This window comes from Microtus pennsylvanicus, chromosome 17, assembly GCF_037038515.1.
Source record: "Microtus pennsylvanicus isolate mMicPen1 chromosome 17, mMicPen1.hap1, whole genome shotgun sequence".
Taxonomy (NCBI): Eukaryota; Metazoa; Chordata; class Mammalia; order Rodentia; family Cricetidae; genus Microtus; species Microtus pennsylvanicus.
The window spans coordinates 12,852,876-12,872,863 of NC_134595.1; the positions used below are offsets into that span (position 1 = coordinate 12,852,876).

At 46.2% G+C, this 19,988-nt stretch overlaps 2 protein-coding genes across 2 annotated transcripts in view; both read right to left on the reverse strand.

The window, feature by feature from the left end:
- LOC142837117 (uncharacterized protein C2orf78 homolog) overlaps positions 1-10,994 on the reverse strand; it is a 38,534-nt gene extending 27,540 nt beyond the window's left edge. The window contains exon 1 of the mRNA XM_075952092.1: positions 10,766-10,994. Within this exon, the coding sequence (XP_075808207.1) occupies positions 10,766-10,994 (229 nt within the window). The remainder of the gene's footprint in view (positions 1-10,765) is intronic.
- LOC142836859 (uncharacterized) overlaps positions 1-19,988 on the reverse strand; it is a 309,196-nt gene that overhangs the window by 87,599 nt on the left and 201,609 nt on the right.

A 19,988-nucleotide genomic window follows, 5' to 3' on the forward strand; every position in this document is an offset into this window, starting at 1 on the left:
AATCGACTTGGCCTCATAGACTCCATTTTGAAAAAGGGCCTCCATCTTTATACATCTGGTAACCAGGGGTTGAACTCAGTTCCAGAAAAAAAAAAACAAAATGTGCAGTGGCAGAGAAACTTAAACACCGAGCCCTAGACACAGGCAATCAGAAGACAGCACAATGGACTTGACAAGGCCCGGATGTTCAGATATCCTGTTGGCATTTGTGTCTTTGGGCAATAGCCTGACCAATGATTTTAAAAATCACCTGGCCCCATATCCTCGACCCAATCCTGAACTCCCTGCTTGTGGTTGTTCCCCTTAAAAACTTACCCTTCTCTGAGTTTGGGGTCGTATTTTTTCCATCTGCTGTGTTGGAATGTTGGGTTGCAGACCAGGCTTGAGCTTGTCAATAAAGACCCTTGTGTGTTTGCACTGGAAACCAAGTCCTTTCTGGTCTCATTGAGGGTCTTGTGACATGGGCATAACACAAGAAGATGGCCAAGTTTGAGATCTAAAGTTCTTATCAGTAAAGCTGTGTCTTCCTGCATAAAAGAGGTGGAAACAGTGTCTTATCTTCAGCTAAAGAATCCTGAGGAAGAGATACATCCCTAAAATAATCCAAGCAAGAACATTTATTTTGTTAAATTTATTTATTTTACATCCCAATCACAATTTCTCCCCCCCTCTACTCTTCCTATCTCCCCCCACCTCTCCTCTGCCCCCTCCCATCTACTCTGTTTCTGTTCTGGAATGGGTATCAACAAAGCATGCTGTATCAAGTTGCTGTAGGACTAGATCCTCACATTGCCTTTTGTAATAAAGAGAAACTTCCAAGGCAAAAAGAAAAAAAAACCCAAAGATTCCTGAACATCCCTTACTGTAGCTTTGTTAAATTTTACACTTCATCCTGTTTTAGGAGTCATCCCTACACACCACTCCACTGCCTTCTGTAACTGCTTTCTAAATGTTTCCACCAATGCAGTTTTAAAAATTAAATTGTTTTTAAAAACTATCTTTTTCATTTTACATACCAATCCCAGTTCCTACTCCCTTCCCTCCTCCCAGCCCCATCAGAGAGGGTAAGGTTTCCCATGGGAGGTCAACAAAGTCTAGCTTTGAGGTAGAACCAAGGCCTCCCCACTCTATTTAGGCTGAGTAAGTTATCCTTACAAAGTGAATGGGTTCCAAAAGCTGCATTTTTAGAGAGCCATGATTTGTAACTTTCTTCGTTCTGTTACTGCTCTGAAACTGCTTCCATGTGGGGACATGGAACCTAAGTTAACTGGACTCGGTGTTTCCTGGGAAACAAAATCAAATTTTGCTCCAGAATGGTCTTTCATCCCTTTTGAGGTAAGAGCTGTAACTTTTGCATTAACAGAACACTGAAGGCAGGTCATTAACTATCAGGAATGAGGACTCGTGCTCATGGTGCAGGAGCAGGACCTCTCAAAATGCTGGCCTGGACAAGACATTGCCTATCATTGAGTGGGGATAGAGGAATGGGGGAGCCTACAGTATCTCCATTCCATCTTGACTTAAGGTCAGAGACTTCAAGTTTGTTCTTGCTCCTCAAGGCCAAATAACAGGATGTCTGACCAAAGGTGTGGTTATTAGATGTTTTGCGAATTGAGGAGGTGATTATGTTTGTTTGTTCTTTGAACCATGGTAAGAACCTCTTTCACTTTGGGTATAAAAGGGCTTTGAGAAATAAACTTGGGGCTGCTGCAGTATTCACTGAAGCTCTCCTGATTCTATCTTCTGTCTTTTATCTCTTTCTTAATCCTCAGGCCCCTTTCTGGTGCTGTTCAACAGGTCGGCAGGTCCACACAGCGTGAGAGTACCATGGGGTAGATAAAGGCATGGGGCCATCTTGTTATAGCAGCAAGGCCTGGTGCTACCCTTCAGGATGTGCTCAACCCTGATTGGTCCAATGGTGACTAGTAGCTGTGCTCTGAGAGTCTGCCCCAGGCCAGTCCACTCGTAGGAACGTGAAGTGACACTCTGGGGGATGCTGGCCACTGAGATCAACCACACTAGTGACAGCCTAGACAGCCATCCCTGGAGAGGTGGATGGTGGGACAGATAACTTCCCCTCTCCTACCTTTCTGATTAGGGTTCAAGAAGTCCTGGGTGTGGAACTCTTTCAGAATTGGCCCCAATACCAACCTGAACACATGGCATAAGTGAAAAAGTAGGAGGAGCCTTGGGATGGGGAATCTGAGGGCACAGCCTCTCTCCTAAACAGAGTTTGTCCAGGCTTGTTCCCCAGGGGCCTGGGAAGAAAACTCACCAGAGGTGCTTTTGTTGTGGGCTAGGCTGATGATCCCCGTGGCCTCTCATGGGTCATTTTAAATTAGAGTAAAAATTTGAGTGCTTACTAAGTGAAGTCATCTGCTAACAATGCAGTCAGGCAGTGGCCACTGGGAGAAACAATGAGGCAGGACTGATGCCCCTGCCTTCCTTTATTTATTTATTTATTTATTTATTTATTTATTTATTTATGTATACATTATTCTGTCTGTGTGTATGCCTGCAGGCCAGGAGAGGGCACCAGACCCCATTACAGATGGTTGTGAGCCACCATGTGGTTGCTGGGAATTGAACTCAGGACCTTTGGAAGAGCAGGCAATGCTCTTAACCTCTGAACCATCTCTGCAGCCCCGCCCCCTGCCTTCCTTAAATGTGTGTTCAGAGGCCTTCCTTGGAGATGCATGAAAAATATCAGTGTACCTGGATCTGGTATTAACAGCAAACTGAAGAAAGGATTCTACCTGAGTCCAGCTCATTCAGACAATTGGAGCTCCTTGCAGAAGTGTGGGTGTGAAGTAACTTACAAGAAGGGGTGACTCATGGCAGTTGCGTCGCGATGCCTGTCCCAGCACTGGCTTCAGCTGAAAAAAGTTGCATTTCTGGAGCTCTCTGACAACCTGGATATCATGCCCTGCTGACTATTGTGGTTCATAGGCATCCCAGCTCGGTACGACTATTTATGGCTCCTCCCTCTGAGAGCCTCCTTCCTAAAAGCCTGAAATGATCTGATATCCTCAAGTGCAAAGGCCACTGAAGCGTCATACTGGCTTAGACTCATGAATAAGGAAATGTCGGCCTTTTTGATCATTGAGGCAGAAGCTACTATGGTGCCCTCATTTCTTTACTCTTGCTGTAATAAGACACCATGAGAAGGCAAGAGACTTGTAAAGGAGAGGGTTTAATTTAGTTTTACAGTTTATGGAATTAGTGTCCATGATGGTAAGAACAGCTAAGAGCATGCTTTGACCTACAAGTAGGAGGCAGAGAGGCAATCACTGGGAAATGCATGGGCTTTTGAGACTGCCAAACTCACCCCTAGTAACACACCTGCTCAAACAAGGCCACACCTCCTAATCCTTCTCAAAGAGTTCCACGGACTGAGGACCAAGTAATGACACAGGAGACTATGGGAACTGTTCTCCTTCAATCACTTCAGAGATCCTTAGCATTATCACAAGAACAGAAAAAGTTATTGAGGGCAAAAGAGGTGACAGTCACTGTGGGTTAAGGTGAGCAGTGTGGGAACTGTTTCTTGTTCACCGGGAACAGTTGTGAGCATGTATATAAGTCTGTGCTCTGGGTTTGAGTTTTGTCCCTATACTCTAGGAAGCTGTTCTTTTTGCAACCTAAGGAACTCATATATACCTATGTTGGTTTCATTTACAGTTGTTGGATTGAGATTTTCCCAGGACCTGTCAGGAGAGGAGCAAGGCAGGAGCTCTGCCTCACTTCTAGGCCAGCCCCTTCAGAAAAAGAGCCTCAGGAGAAAGTAGGTGTTGCTTCTTACTAAGGTTGTGTGGGCTTGACCCTGTAAAATTAGCCTCTTCTGGCCTCACAAGGGACCCAGCAGGCACCCAAATCTTATCTTAGAAAGCACAGAGAAGTATCTGTGCTATGTTTTTTTTTTTTTGTTGGAAATGTCCGTTTTCCAAAGGTCACAGCATTTGCATGCAACCTGCTTGCTCCATATCATGACGACATCTGTTTTTAATTAAGAACTGAATGTGCTGGGGAGGAATCCTGATTTTTGCTGGCAGAAGAGGTCAAGAAAAAATCTGAACAGATCATAACAGCGATCAAATGCTGCCAGAAAACAAAGTTGGAACCACCCACTTGGATGCAGACTGCAATGTCAAAGTCATTGCCATTGGTCTCAATTCTAAGGGTAGAGTTGGACATGGACTAAGCTCTTTAATGCCCCCAAACCCTTTCTCAGAAAAGGATATGATGAAAATAATGGGTAGAATTTGGGCAGGATGCTTTCTGAGTTTTGAACACTTGACACCGCCCCTGCTTAGGGAACAGCATTCACAGAGTGCAATGCATCCTAATAGGGACACACAAAATTCCATGTCATGCCTCTGGGCAGCTAAAAACCCTCATGCACCAACTTTTGGCAGTTGTGCCACAGAGGTCACCCACTACAAGATACTCAGAAACTCCTATGGTTCACTAAATATGAGCAAAGTCCACAGACTATTCCAAGTGAGATCTGCCCAGGCCATAGCAACTTAGCGCTGTGCTCTCTGCTCTTGGACATGACATGAATATGATCTGTGCCTCAATGCAGAAGAGAGATTCTGAGAAAAAGAAACGTGGGGATATTTCTCACCCTGAAAGGGTGTCCAGTACCTTGGGCTTGTCTGAAATACCTCTGCAAAGATCAGGACCCTGGGCATATACCTTCCGGTGCCACACAAATTCTACCCCTTCTGCTTTCCTACAGAAACCAAGAGCCAGTATCCTGCCCTTGGCCTTTAGGGTATCTGCTCTCAGGTAAGCACCTGTTTGAGGACATGTCACAGGGGAGAGAAGTGTCTCCATGCTTTTTGTCTTCTTCTATTGTCCCAAGAACTAGAGCCATCCACCTCCACCGGTAGTGCCCAGTTCCCCCCATGTTCAGCTGTGCCTTTCCTTTGCATGAGATTCAGCAAACTCTCAGAAGCAATGCCCTTGCCACCTGGGGCAGCACCCTGATTTTGCAAACTGCTTCCACACTGAAAGGAGCCCAGAAGAGGCAGGGAGGGGGATGAAGGCATGCCTTTCATGATTCTTTTGCTGTCTGCAGCTCAAAATAAATGCACACTGGTATCTTCCCAGATTGATGGCAAGGCCTTCTCCCTGTTTGATGGTGTTTGCATATTGTTATCTTCTCAGATTGATGGCAAGGTCCTTCCCCCCTGTCTGATGGTGTGTGGACACTGGTATCTTCCCAGATCGATGGCAAGGCCCTTCCCCCCTGTCTGATGGTGTGTGGACACTGGTATCTTCCCAGATTGATGGCAAGGCCCTTCCCCCCTGTCTGATGGTGTGTGGACACTGGTATCTTCCCAGATTGATGGCAAGGTCCTTCCCCCCTGTCTGATGGTGTGTGGACACTGGTATCTTCCCAGATTGATGGCAAGGCCCTTCCCCTGATGGTGTTTGGTGACAGGCCTTCTGTAGGGAGGCAGGGACATATTTTGTCATAAGGACAGGCTTACAGCATGCACTTAAGTGCAGCTAGAAAGAAGTCCCCATCATAGGAGGACCCAGAGAGCAACAGCCCCTGCAGAGCTGGAAGAGGCCTCACTAGGACCCCACTCTCTATTATCTGATGAGTACTCACTGCAAATGCATTTTCCTCTATTCCCTGAGCAATAGCTGAGGAACTGAATAGGACACATCAAGGAAGGGAAAGGGGCCGGGCACAAAGCCCATCGATCCTCAGAAGAAGCCTGACAGAGGGAAGAATGCAGTGTCTGACTCTTCAAAGCCAGCTTGCCATGTCCTCACAAGGAATCCTCTGGCCAAAGACATCAGACTCCAAAAAGAGAAAATTACAGATATTGAAGCCTGTTCCCGAGCTTAAGCTGTAGGATTGCCATCCACTTGTCATAGCTGATGGAGACAATGGCCGAACACCTTGATTTCCTTACAGAATCTGAGCATCCTGTTAGATGCACTCCACAACACCAAGGTCATAGACAAAGTGTAGAGCCGGGCGTACACTATCAGGGTCCTAGGGAAATGCAAATGGAGACAGCAGGGATACAAGGAACATATCTAAACATATTAAAGGCGATACACAGCAAGCCAACAGCCAACATCAAATTAAATGGAGAGAAACTCAAAGTGATTTCACTAAAGTCAGGAACAAGACAAGGCTGTTGACACTCTCCATATGTATTCAACATAGTTCCTGAAGTTCTGGCTAGAGCAATAAGACAACAAAAGGAGATCAAGGGGATTCCAATTGGAAAGGAAGAAGTCAAACTTGCACTGTTTGCAGATGATATGATAGTATACATAAGTGACCCCAAAAACTCTACCAGGGAATTTCTACAGCTGATAAATACCTTCAGTAATGTGGCAGGATAAAAAAATCAACTCAATAACATCAGTAGCTTTCCTATATACAAATGATAAAGAAGCTGAGAGGGAATTCAGAAAAACATCACCTTTCACAGTAGCCACAAATAACATATCTCTGAGTAACACTATCCAAAGAAATGAAAGACCTATTTGACAAGAACTTTAAGTCTTTGAAGAAAGAAACAGAAGAAAATACTAGAAAAATGGAAAGATCTCTCATGCTCCTGGATAAATAGGATCAACATAGTAAAAATGGCAGTCCTACCAAAAGCAATCTATAGATTCAATGCAATACCCATAAAAATCCCAACACAATTCTTCACAGCCCTTGAAAGAACAATAATCAACTTCACATGGGAAAACAAACAAACGAACAAAAAACCCAGGGTAGCCAAAACAATCCTACACAATAAAGGAACGTCCGTAGGCATCACCATCCCTGACATCAAGCTCTATTATAGAGCTACAGTAATAAAAACAGCCTGGTATTGTCATTAAAAACAGACAGGTTGACCAATGGAATAGAATCAAAGAACTGGCTATCAATCCACACACCTATGAACACCTTATTTTTGACAAAGAAGCTAAAATTATACAATGGAAAAAGAGAAAGCATCTTCAACAAATGGTGCTAACATAACTGGATGTCAACATGTAGAAGAATGTAAACAGATCCGTATCTACCCCCATGCACAAAACTCAAGTCCAAATGCATTAAAGACCTCAGTTCTGGCACCTTTAATTGAACCCTGAACAGAAGCCTTACAGGCTAGAACTTTAAGGCTCCCACTTACTGGCTCCTGAACAGATTTCTAGTTCCCTTTCACTTATTGTGGAGACCTTTTTTTAAATGCTGAGGGGGGTCCTGGAGAGATGGCTCAGAGGTTAAGAGCACTGGCTGCTCTTCCAGAGGTCCTGATTTCAATTCCTAGCAACCACATGGTGGCTCACAACCATCTATAATAAGATCTTGTACCCTCTTCTGGTCGCAGGCATACGTGCAGGCAGAACATTGTATAATAAATAAATCTTAAAAAATATCCTGAGAGGGGTCTCTAGAAGCTGAACTTTTAGGGACCCCGTTACCTGTCGCTTTGAACTAGGTACTCAGGATTCAAAAGAAGTAGGCATAAAAACACCCCCGGAGAAAGAGGTGTCACTTGTTTGGAACTGTTCCCAGGGGTGAAGCTTCCTGGAGGTACTGATCAGGAAATCTCGCTGAAGGAACAGGATACCTTTTTTGAGGGACGATCAGGAGACCCTAAAGCATCAGCCTCACAATTAAGATCTCACCAAGGGTCCTTCATACCCCGAGGACACTGACCCCCTCATTGAACTGGTGAGTAGGATTGAATAAACCCCCTCAGAGAGTACCCTAGAGAGGTTTCTTCTGGAAGCATCCCAGGGACACTTCCAGTATCGGCAACTTTTCAGAGTCCTCACCAGTAGAAAGCTACTGGTTTGACGGACATAAATGCCCTGTTAAGGATGAGTGATTTCCCTCCTTAACCCTCCTAAAATGTTCACTTTATGTAATTTTCTCTCTTACTAGAGGTCAAACAAAGCTACAATGCAATGGGCAATTGTTCAGATTAGAAGTTCCATAGATGATACTGATACATCAGGCATAGAAAACTGTACCTTGAGGATGTAACTGAAAGTCAAACGCAGACAAAAGAGGCTGCTGCTCTTTTACTTGGGGTCTAACAGAGAGGCAGTGAAACACTGCAAACCTAATTGACGTTCCTTGTTACTTCTAATGAACCATTTAACAAGAGCCCCAGAGAACGCAGCAAGGACCAATGATGTTTCTGCCACAATCTCCAAAAGTCTTCCACTATGACTCCTGGAAGCTAAAGGGTTAAATTTTGCTCTAAAACTCGCCAGACCCTGCTGCAGGGAGCTCAGCTGCCTCCACTGCTCCTCACTTGGGTGCAAAACAGGTTTCCATGACAGACAGACAGACAGACAACACTGCACCTACAGGCTATCAAACTCCTCATGCTGATTCCCCAAACTTTGTAGAGGATTTCTCTAGGCTGTTTCTCCTATCACTGCAAATCTGTCTCTCCTTCTCTTTATCTCTATATGGATGAAGTTATCCAAGCACACACATGGGGCAGCCACAGCTCTGGATGGGGGGGTATAGCTATAAGTGGGGCTCTTCTTCTGGGGACAACACAGAGGCTTGGAGGCACTTCTGACTATCTTCTGTCCTGATAGTGTCAGGACATCAGGCATGTGCTGTTGTGAGGGCTGGGTGTGAATGAGGCTAAAGGTGGTCTCGCTGGTTCTTTATTTTGGGGGAAGACCAGAGATATAGGATGTACTGGAGATGGAGGAGGCATATGGCCAAGGTGCGCAGGCTTGGCTGAGGTGGTAGAGCCAACCTCTAGTTCCTTGTGTATCTGCTTTTTGATGATAAGGTATGTCCCTACCATTTAATCATATTTTCTTTTTTTTTATTAAAAATTTCCACCTCCTCCACTCCTCCCATGTTCCTCCCCATCCCCCCACTCCCGCTCCCTCTCCAGTCCAAAGAGCAATCAGGATTCCCTGCCCTATGGGAAGTTCAACGTCCTCCCCGCTCCATCCAGGTCTAGTAAGGTGAACATCCAAACAGACTAGGCTCCCAAAAAGCCAGTGCATGCAGTAGAATCAAAACCCAGTGCCATTGTCCTTGGCTTCTTAGTCATCCCTCATTGTCAGCCATGTTCAGAGAGTCCGGTTTGATCACATGCTCCATCAGTCCCAGTCCAACTGGCCTTAGTGAGCGCCCATTAGATCAGCCCCACCATCTCAGTGGGTGGGAACACCCCTCATGGTCCTGACTTCCTTGCTCATGTTCTCTCTCCTTCTGCTCCTCATTTGGACCTTGGGTCTCTGTCTCTATCTCCATCCATTGCCAGATGAAGGTTCTATGGTGATATGCAAGATATTCATCAGTGTGGCAATAGGTTAGGGCCAGTTCAGGTGCCCTCTCTTCAGCTCCCAAGGAACAAGCTGGGGACATCTCTTTGGATACCTGGGAACCCCTCTAGAGTCAAGTCTCTAGCCAACCCTAAAATGGCTCCCTTAATTAAGATATATACTTCCCTGCTCCCATATCCACCCTTCCTCCATCCCAACCATCCCATTCCCCCATGCTCTCCCCATCTTCCCCTCCTCACTTCTCTCTCCCCATCTCCCCTAACACCCACCCCACCTCCACCCCCACCCCCAATCTCCCAACTTTTGTCTGGTAATAATGTCTACTTCCAATATCCAGGAGGATAACTACATGTTTTTCTTTGGGTTCACCTTATTTAGCTTCTCTAGGATCACGAATAGTAGGCTCAATATCCTTTATTTATGACTAGAATCCACTTATGAGTGAGTACATACCATATTCATCTTTTTGGGTCTGGCTTACCTCACTCAGGATAGTGTTTTCTATTTCTATCCATTTGCATGCAAAATTCAAGATGTCATTGTTTTTTTACTGCTGAGTAGTACTCTAATGCGTATATATTCCACACTTTCTTTATCCATTCTTCCATTGAAGGACATCTAGGTTGTTTCCAGGTTCTGGCTATTACAAATAATGCTGCTATGAACATAGTTGAACAAATGCTTTTGTCGTATGATAGGGCATCTCTTGGGTATATTCCCAAGAGTGGTATTGCTGGATCCTGGAGTAGGTTGATCCTGAATTTCCTGAGAAACTGCCACACTGATTTCCAAAGTGGTTGCACAAGTTTGCATTCCCACCAGCAATGGATGAGTGTACCCCTTCCTCCACAACCTCTCCAGCAAAGGCTATCATTGGTGTTTTTGATTTTAGCCATTCTGACAGGTGTAAGATGATATCTCAAAGTTGTTTTGATTTGCATTTCTCTGATCGCTAAGGAGGTTAAGCATGACCTTAAATGTCTTTTGGCCATTTAAACTTCTTCTGTTGAGAATTCTCTGTTCATTTCAGTGCCCCATTTTTTTAATTGGATCAATTAGCATTTTAAAGTCTAGTTTCTTGAGTTCTTTATATATTTCTTCTTTTATAGGGATTCCAAGCTGGTATTTGCAATTAAACCCAAGACCAGAGAGGATTTCCAGAATGCTAGAATCTGGGTTGGTGTCACTTGAGATGTTTTCTTCATATTTCATGTCCCATGGATGTTGCTGAAGGTCTTCAATGGAGGGCCTCCTGTCTGAGGCAACTGTGAGCATTTGGTGAATTAGGTTTTCAAGTTGCCCCAAGACGTGAGCTGGGATGTCATAGGTCCCATTGGTGATGATATTCCTCTTGGACTCTTTCAGGGTGCTTCCTCTGAAGGGGTGGTGCCCAGTGGTGATAAAATAGAACAACCTCCCAGATCCGCACACCTGCCTTCTTCCCATCGTAGCCTTCTCTCAGTACCAGTTCTGGGGCTGTAACTCTTAGTCCCACAGCGCCCTTGCAGCGCAGTGCCAGCCCTACACCTGGTGGCAAGACCAAAGTCTCCCAGCTTCATATTGCCATCTGCATCTAGTAGGATATTTTGGGGCTTCAGGTCTCGATGGATGACGTCATGGCCATGGCAGTACTTGATGGCTGACACTTGCTGCCTGGATATTTTCTGCGACCTTTCGTCCTTTAGCCTGCCCATCCTTCATTAAAACTTGGACCTAATTTCTTCCCAGGGCAAATTATGTTATAAAATGAGAATGTATTTATTTTACAAGAACCCTGAGAAGGCAAATGATGTTAGGATGCTCTAGTATTTTGAGTGTCACTGTCTGAAGGTGCTTTTCTCTGTTGTCTTCAACTTTTATGGCCACCGTGCATGCTGCCTGTGAGGCGATGATAGGCCAGTTTCACAGGGCCCAATGCACCTTGACCAATGGTTAATAGGACCTTTGTACTGGCTTTTCAGGCAATTTTTTTTGGGATGGAGGTCATTGAGCTATGATATGGGAAGGTCATTTGTCAATCTGATGTTTCACAGGTTAATCAATAAAGAAAACTGCTTGGTCTGATCGGTCAGAAAATTAGGTAGGTGGAGTAGACAGAACAGAATGCTGGGAAGAAGGGAAGTGAGCCAGACGCCATGCCTCTCCTCTCTGGGCAGACATGATGAAGCTCCAACCCAAGATAGACATACACTAGAATCTTCCCGGTAAGACACCACCTCTTGGTGCTACACAGATTATTAGATATGGGTTAGTCAAGATGTGAGAGTTAGCCAACAAGAGGCTAGATATAATGGACCAGGAAGTGTTTAAAAGAATACAATTTGTGTGTTGTTATTTCGGGTATAAAACTAGCCAGTGGCTGGGAGCTGGGAGGCGGGAAGCGGCCTGCAGCTTTTTACTACAAATGGTGCCCAACGTGGATAACTGAATCCACAGAAAGCCTGAGAAAGCTTGGGAAAGAATAGCGTGAAAGAATAGAGTAAAGCATGTTTTCTTGGCAGCAATTATTGGGTCTGCTCTGCTTGCTAGAGGCAAGCAAGCAAGTGCTCTCATCTAAGAGAGGCTTCCTGACTGAGGTTTAGCTGCAAAACCCTGCACCTCTTAAGAGGTCCTGCTATGAAACACTTAAATGGTGTTGATAAAAGCTGACTGCATGCTTATTTGTTTTCAGCTGTAGCAGGAAAAAAAGTTGTGCTGTTTTAAAATGCTGGTGTTCTGGTCCATACTTCCAGGGCAGACTCTGACTCTTTCAGACAGGCAGGCCAGCTGAATGTGGTCTGTGAGCAGAATGCTGCAGCTTGCTTGCTGGCAAGGACCTTGAAATGCCACAGAGTTGTAGCAATAAAAATGGCTCCAGGGGTACCTCCTCCATGAGGCTGGAAAGCTAAGAAATGGGCTGGATCCAGCCACCAAAGCCATTATCTAGAATTGGATACAATAACTTCTCCAGTCTGTTGTTAGTACCGGATCTGGGGTACCCTAATATTTTCCGGGACATTGAAGGTCTTGGTGTCACACATTGCACTTGCAACATAGTGCCAGCTCTACACCTGGAGGCAAGGTCAAAGTCTACGAGCTGCACATTGCCCTCTGTATCTAGCAGGTTGTTTTGGGACCTCAGGTCTGGAGCGACAATGTCAAGGTCATTCTTGGCAGTGCTTGACGACTGACACACTCTGTCCAAGTGATTTTTGTGCCTTTTTCTCCTGCAGCCTGCCATCTTCTTATCAGTTGGAACAGGTAACCTTGAAGGACATGTTCTGTAATGAAATAAGAATGCTGGGGGCCTGGCGCAGAGCCTGCGTCTGGGCTCCCACTCCCATATCTCAGGCCAGCTAGTGGACTTCCCTGCCCTTCCTTCTTGTCTTGGAACAGGTCTTTCACCTCTGTTCACTTCCTCTGCCCATCTCTAAGCTGCAGAGATCAACTGGGGGATGGAAAGCAAAGCCCAGAATGGCTAAGTTTTCTGGTCACAGAAACCATGAAGACTATGAAAAGGATCAGCAAATAGTGTCCCTGGTGACTCAGGATTGCAATAGGTCCCTGGTGCCCCAAAACTGCAGATGTTAAGGGTAAAGAATAGACTGTAGTGTCTGAGACTTAAAGTGTAAAAAGCCACCATTTACCCCTGGAAAAAGACACCCACATGGTTAATTCATGGGGTTCATTTTATCACCTGCTGAGGGTGCGAACATTTCTGCTGGGCATGGTGAAAAACACCTTTTTACCCACAGCCACTTGAGAGGCTGATGTGGAAGGGTCTCTTGAGCCCAAGAATTCAAGACCAGCCTGGACATTACAATGGTACCCCATCCCAAAAAAGGAGGGACATAGTCTTTGACAAAGTACAGTTCCTTTGCCTCTTCTGTGTTTATTTCAGTCTTTTCAGACAGTTTATGCAAAAGCTATGCATTTTTGGAGTGACAGAAGGGTGATGCATGGAAGGAAGATTGTGGTGGGGCATGGGGGTGGGTGGATGAATGTTTGCTTCCAAAATAAAAACACAGCAAAAGTTCCAAAAGTTTTTTGAAAATTAAAAAAAATGTTTTCAGGTTTCCAGAACCTGGAAGAGGCTAATGATGTTGGGATGCTGTTGCATTTTGAGTGTCACCATCTCTGACATGATGGACTGAAAGTTCTTTATGTTGTCTACGACTTTTATGGCCACCAGGGTGCCTGTAGGACAATGATAGGCCAGTTTTACAGACCAAATGCACCTTGACCAACATTATAAAACAAATCTTTTATTGACTCTTAAGGTTCCTCTTTTGGGGGAGGCGGGACATAAGGCTAGGTGGACATTGTGCTTCTCTGTACATAGGCTGTGGGGAAGCCTCAAACCAACAGCTATTTGAGTAGGTAGCTAGTAAGAAGTCCCATAGGCATTGAGATCACCTCTCCAGTCTCTAGAGACAGAAATGCAGTCCGCCCTACAGCCTTATATACAGGACATGCTTTCTCCCATCACAGTGGCAGTTTGTGAGGTCAGAGCAGGAAATGGACCAATCACAGCGGGCTATAGCCTAGAGACCTGTCTGCCTTCTTATGAAAGTACTAGTGTCCGCTAGCTTCTGCTTCATAGAATCAAAGAGACAGACAGATATTTCCTCATTTAGAAATTACAGCTAGAACAGTGTTTAGTGGCCTTTATAGCTGGATCCTGGGTCTCCCAAACCATTTCTGACCTTTTGAGGTTGAGGTACAGTTTGATCATGTGTCCTACAAAGAGACAAAGTCATTAGGGGATTTTGTCAAAGCCGCATTTACAGTCTTTCATTCTTGGGACCAGGGGGAATAACGGCAGAAAGATCCATAGCATGGGGAACTTTTGGTCACTCTCCAGCCTGAACCTGTCAAATATGTGGTCCAAGGGCTTGCTTCCAGGGTGGATTAAAGGGCACTTGAAGCGTGAATGCTCAGAAAGTGAGAGGAGGTGACCTGGGTTCTCTTGGGCATGGAGTTACTCTCCTCCAGGGGAGGCAGTGATGGTTGGAAAGAGGAACTTTAGGCTTTTGCCATACATATTCACTTTAAGGAGTTCAGGGAAACCACTGTGTAGATTTAATCCTTACACATAGGAGATCTGGATTTCTCCCTTCTTATCCTGGGTGCTGATTGACCTTATGACCAGTGAACAGGGACTCTCAGGACAGCAGCTATAGTGGGGTTGCAGCCTCTCGCCTGCTTCTCAAGCCATCTCCAGTCATCCCTGTCTCAAAAAGTCAGACTCTCGAAAGAGAAAATTACAGATATTGAAGCCTGTTCCTGAGCTTAAGCTGTAGGATTGTCATCCACTTGTCAGCTGATGGAAACAATGGCCGAACACCTTGATTTCCTTACAGAATCTGAGCATCCTGTTAGATGCACTCCACAACACCAAGGTCATAGATAGTTGTCTGGAGACAAAGTGTAGAGCCAGGTGTACACTACCAGGGTCCTAGGGAAATGCAAATGGAGAGTAATTGATGCAGCTGATCAAAGGGGCCAGTCTGCTGAGGAACAAAGAGACCCAGAAACCTCATTTTTTACGTGATCTCTGTCAAGTCACTTCATGGAACCTCAGCTCCTTAATATGCAAGTTCCTGGTCAGAATGCTTGCTCTGCCTCCTCTTGAAGGCTGCAGGTGGAGGATGCCAGATAGATAATTACTCTTTAATATAAAAGCCTATGTGGTATGTCCGAGTACCTGTGTCTGTATTACAACCCAGAGGTCCAAGCGCTCAGCCCACCTAGACTGAGCCCATTTACTCCATGTTGTCAATCCCTCCAACTTGTCCCTCCAGGGATGACTGACAGCATTTCAGGGCAGGGATCCCTGTTCTTATCTTCAGAGCGTGACCCCAGTTTCCTGCATGTTCTCTCCCTTGCACTACTGGGGGCTCAGCCTGAACCCAGTCTTAAAGAGTCCCCAGGAACGCATCTCACTACTATTGTGCTCATGTCAACTATACAATAACCCTTGACCTGGTATCATCCCTGTGGGTGCCTATAGCGGTCCTACCAGCCTGCCCACGCTGGACAGCTTGACCTGGGTATCATCCCTGTGGGTGCCTATAGCGGTCCTACCAGCCTGTCCATGCTGGACAGCTTGACCTGGGTATCATCCCTGTGGGTGCCTATGGCAGTCCTATTAGCCTGCCCACGCTGGACAGCTTGACCTGGGTATCATCCCTGTGGGTGCCTATAGCGGTTCTACCAGCCTGCCCATGCTGGCCAGCTTGACACTCCACAGCTCTAGAGAGGCCAGTCTAAAGGACAGGCCTTGACAACTTTGCTGAGCCTTAAGAGTTTTCCCAAATCTTAGGTTCCCAGTGATATATGAAGACTAACTTCAGAATTCCTCAAGGGTCTTTCCAGAGCAGTTGGACTCCCCAAGGATTTAACAAAAGGACTACATCACTCCAACATCATAAGATAAAGAGAAACAAAGCTCAGTTGAAGAAAGGGAGTGTGATCCCACCAAGGTAAAGAATCCGGAAAGTGAAGAAGAGCTTAGCAGAGTGTCCCTTTTTCTGTGTACTATTGGAGGCAGCGGTCTGGCAAAGTACGAGCACTGATCTCTAGAGACATAAAGGCAAATAACATTCTCCTACAGGATAAAGGAAAAATGAAATGTGTGACTCTGGAGACTAGGCTTGTGACCAAGAGAAGTTGGGGACATTCTAGGTACATTATCCTTCTAGGAGAGAGAGGGAGAGGGAGAAAGAGAGAGAGAAATTTGTGGTTTTGAACATATGATGAACCCAAGGTAGCCATCCTAGCTCATTGCTTTCTTGTTGCCTTCTTCCTTCAGGGGCAATGGCCTCTATTTAAAGGGACCACTTTTCATAAGTTGCAGGACAGCTTCTAAGGATGTTCAAATTCTTTCCTTCTCATCTCCTCCCAAGTGGGAAGCATCCTTCACTGATGTTTAAACCTTCAGTGGAACTTATGATGAGGCACCAGCATCTGACGAGTGGTAAGAGATGCTCTCTGGGGTTTCGCCTTGAGGCAGCAACTAGGCAAGCACCACATCCCAATCATCTTGTTTGATATGGTTACAAATTCACGGGGCCCAAGCATCTTGACGAAATAGGGAGTTTCAAAATCCATGGCTGTGTTTCTTGCTGCTCCACCACACACACTAAGGTTTTATTTCAAAAGAGTTGCTAACTTGGAGATATGGGAGAAATATCACCAATGTGGTGTGTGGGTATGGTGACAGGCATCTCGAGAAAGCCCAGGTTCCTGCTGGGTGAAAGGAGCCATAGAAATCCCCAGGCTCCCTCTCTTGTCTAGCACCCCACTCTCCCTGTGTATACTAGCTAGAGTCTATATGAGCAATGAGATCCTCAGACAATAGAGGTGTCCTTGCGCCTTGCAGTTCATCTTTCTGCTTCCACAGGAGCCTAAGTCTAAACTCTGCTTTCTAACCACAAAGACCACTCACTAGAGGTTGTAGGAGAGTCTGACTCCATCTACTGGACAATAGAAGAGTCATGATTTGGAGAGCCAGGCTCCCTCTCCAGGGCAGTTTTAGCTGTTCCTTCTTCAATCAGCTGCACTACGGCAGCTAGGATTCCCTGAGCCCCATCGACGCCATGGTGGGGTCCTGCTCTCAGGCGTTTGTCAAGTGTGGTGTGTTGTTATTTTCAGCCTTCTGAGGAGAGACAAAGAGGGACGAGCATGCAGAGTGTGACAGGGACTTCCTTGTAAGTAGTCACCATTGGTGCACACGCTAGGCAGAAGTGATGGCGGGAGCCATTTCCTGGGGACACTGCATGTAGCTGGAAGCTATTAGGGGACTCCTGGAGAAGATGGAGTGAGACAGAGAAGCTGGGGAGCAGTGAATTCCATTTTCAGAAGAGCAATGCCAGATGTGGCTAGGGGGTGGTTGGGAGGGCTTAGATCTGGGGAAAGCAGGAGCTATCAGGAGGGCTCTGAGGTGTCTGGATGAGTTGAGCTACCCCTTTCAGTGAGCAGAGCCTTGAGGTCGAGCATAGTGTAGAGGGACATGGAGGAGACCACAGGGTGTCTATGTCTTGGTATCTGTGTGCGTCATTCCTGAGGACATTGTGGGATGTGGTAATAGTAGATACAAAGGCAAGGCTGGGGTCCTACCCCATGGACATGTGGCCCAGGCTGAGATTAATGCGGGCATGGTACCCATCCTGCCCTCCACATGTCGCTCTGAGGTATGATCTTCTTCAGTGTCTGGATGGCAGCCTCTACTTTAAGAACATTTTGGCTTTGAGGATCCACGTGCTTTGAGGAGAACAGCAGTTCCATTTTAAATAACAATACGGGACAGGCATGTCTCTAGCCTCTTGATTCAGCTTTGCAGACAGCCTTATGGAAGAGGACAGATGACTCCCAGATCTGTTTCTTATCCCTCCCCCAGGGCATAATCAGTGAATTTCAACCAGTATGGTGAAATGGACAATGGGCACGGTCAACTGCAGCCTCTGTCCTTCCTGCCTCTTGACTGTCCAGTTAGGGAGAGAAATAGGCTGAGGCCTGGGGTACCAACTCTTCTTTCTGCCTCAACTCCACTTGCAGCTGTAAGAGTCTAAACTTGCCTGTGTCCCTACCCAACTTCCTCAGAACCATAATGTTCTGAGACTCCATGCTGTCTTCTTAAGATGCCAGGGCCACATGAAGCCCACAGGCAGCTGCTCTGAACATCTTAGGAGAGCCTGCTTGAGGAGACCACCACCCTGCTGTGCAGAATGTCTGAATGTTTTACTTCTGCCCATCTGAAACAGTGTTTCCTTTGAACACAGAGCCTGCTTCCCTTAGGCTGTTCTCCTGTGCTCCTGATGGCTGGGCCAGTTTGTGTTTGATTTGTGTTTTGAGCTCTTAGAAACCCCATGAGGAAGCCTGTTGATGTTTGTACACACCTTGAATCCCAGCACTTCAGAGGCAGAGACAGGTGTATCTCTAAATTGGAGTCCCGGTATACAGAGCAAGTTCTAGGACATCCAGAGATACACAGAGAAACCGTGACTTGAGACCTCGTCTAAAAAAAAAATCATGGTGAGCAGATACAGGCCCCCTATCTGAGGACTACATCTCCAGAAGCGGGCTGCGTAACATAAGTTAAACCCCAGTTTGTGGCAGTTAGGGCCTGCCCATCCCCCTAAGTTCTAGCTACCAACCACCTTTCTCAAAAGGGGCGTGTCTCTCAGCCTCTGTTTCATCTTCATTCTCTGCCACCAAAGCATTGCCTGCCCCTGAGCAGGACCAATGGACAAAGTACACGTCTGTCCTAGGTTACTTTGTATCGATGTGACACACATCACCACCAAAAGCAACTTGGATGGAGAAGGTTTATTTAGTCCACACATCTTAATCATTTACTGTAACACGAGTTATAATAGGTCTTAATAATAAAATCCCGGAGTCAGATATGGGGGTTAATGCTGAGGATCAGGAAAGCAAAGCGGCCAGCCACTAGAGAGTCCTTATGCTCCGAAGGTGGGGTGATCCTGTCCTTACACTGCATCTGTCTCCACCAAACCTCAGACTGCAGTGCGCTCTCATCTCCCCACTCCTTATATCTCTCTCTGTCCAGCCATATCCCTTCCTGTCTCTGCCTCTGTAGTGCTGGGATTAAAGGCGTGAGTCTCCCAAGTACTGAGTGTGAGTCACCATGCCTGGTCTCTAGTGGCTTAGTTTTCTACTCTGATCTTCAGGAAGCTTCATTTGTTAAAAATAGATACAAAATATTGCTACACTTTACCATCAGGAAGAGAAGTCAAGGCAGGAGCTGGAGCAGGGCGGGAACCTGGAGGCAGGAAATGACATGGAGGCTGTAGAGGAGAGCTCCCTACAGTCTTGTTTTCACAGGCCCTCTGAGCCAGCTCTATACCGCCCAGGGCATCCTGCCCACTGCTGTTACAACCCGCAGTGGGCTACCTGTAACTGTTACAGCTTAGGTGGAAAGCTATCCTGGCTCAGGAGCCAAGAAACCACCTGTGTCACACACTACAGAAAACCTCACACTGGAGATTGACTATTGGGAGGGAAAAAGCCAGGAGGGAGGCTGCCCCTGCTGTGGGGAGAAGAAGCAGAGAACTGAAGAGAAGGCAGCATCAATGCATGTTTTCCTGGGGGTGAGAGCAGGGTTTTCCAGGGTGACCTGGGATTGGAGCATTTCTGTGGCCTGATCTTGAAGTTCAGGGATTTTGTGCTCAGGGTTGGTGTTTTTTGTTTGTGTTTTTTTTCCCTCTTGATCCAAGTCTGGGACTTGGAGTCAATTCAGGGTCAGGGTGTTCTTTCCTTGGCCCCTTTACCCTACGCTACCATCCTTGTATCTCATTCATTAATAAAGAAAATGCCCCCACACTTCCCCACAGGCAATTTGATGGAGGCGCTCTCTCAGTTGAGATCCTCTCTTTTCAGATGCCTCCCGCTGTGTAAAGTTGACAAGTGACTGTCACATACAGCACCACAAAAACAGAAGGATCAATGCTAGATCCAGGGGAAGGGACCCCAGAGGTGTCCAGGTAGAATGCGAAAGTGTCAGGAAGCAGCTGGCAGCAGAACTAAGGACCTTCAGTGACCTACAGACTTCCCAAGGCACACATGTGGTGGTCAGAGGAAACATTTGGAGGTAAGTTCTCTCTTTCCTTGTTGAGTCTATTGATTCTTTTGGGGCTGCATATCTCAGTCTGTCTGGCCTGCGAGCTTGCAGGCCGTTCCAACTC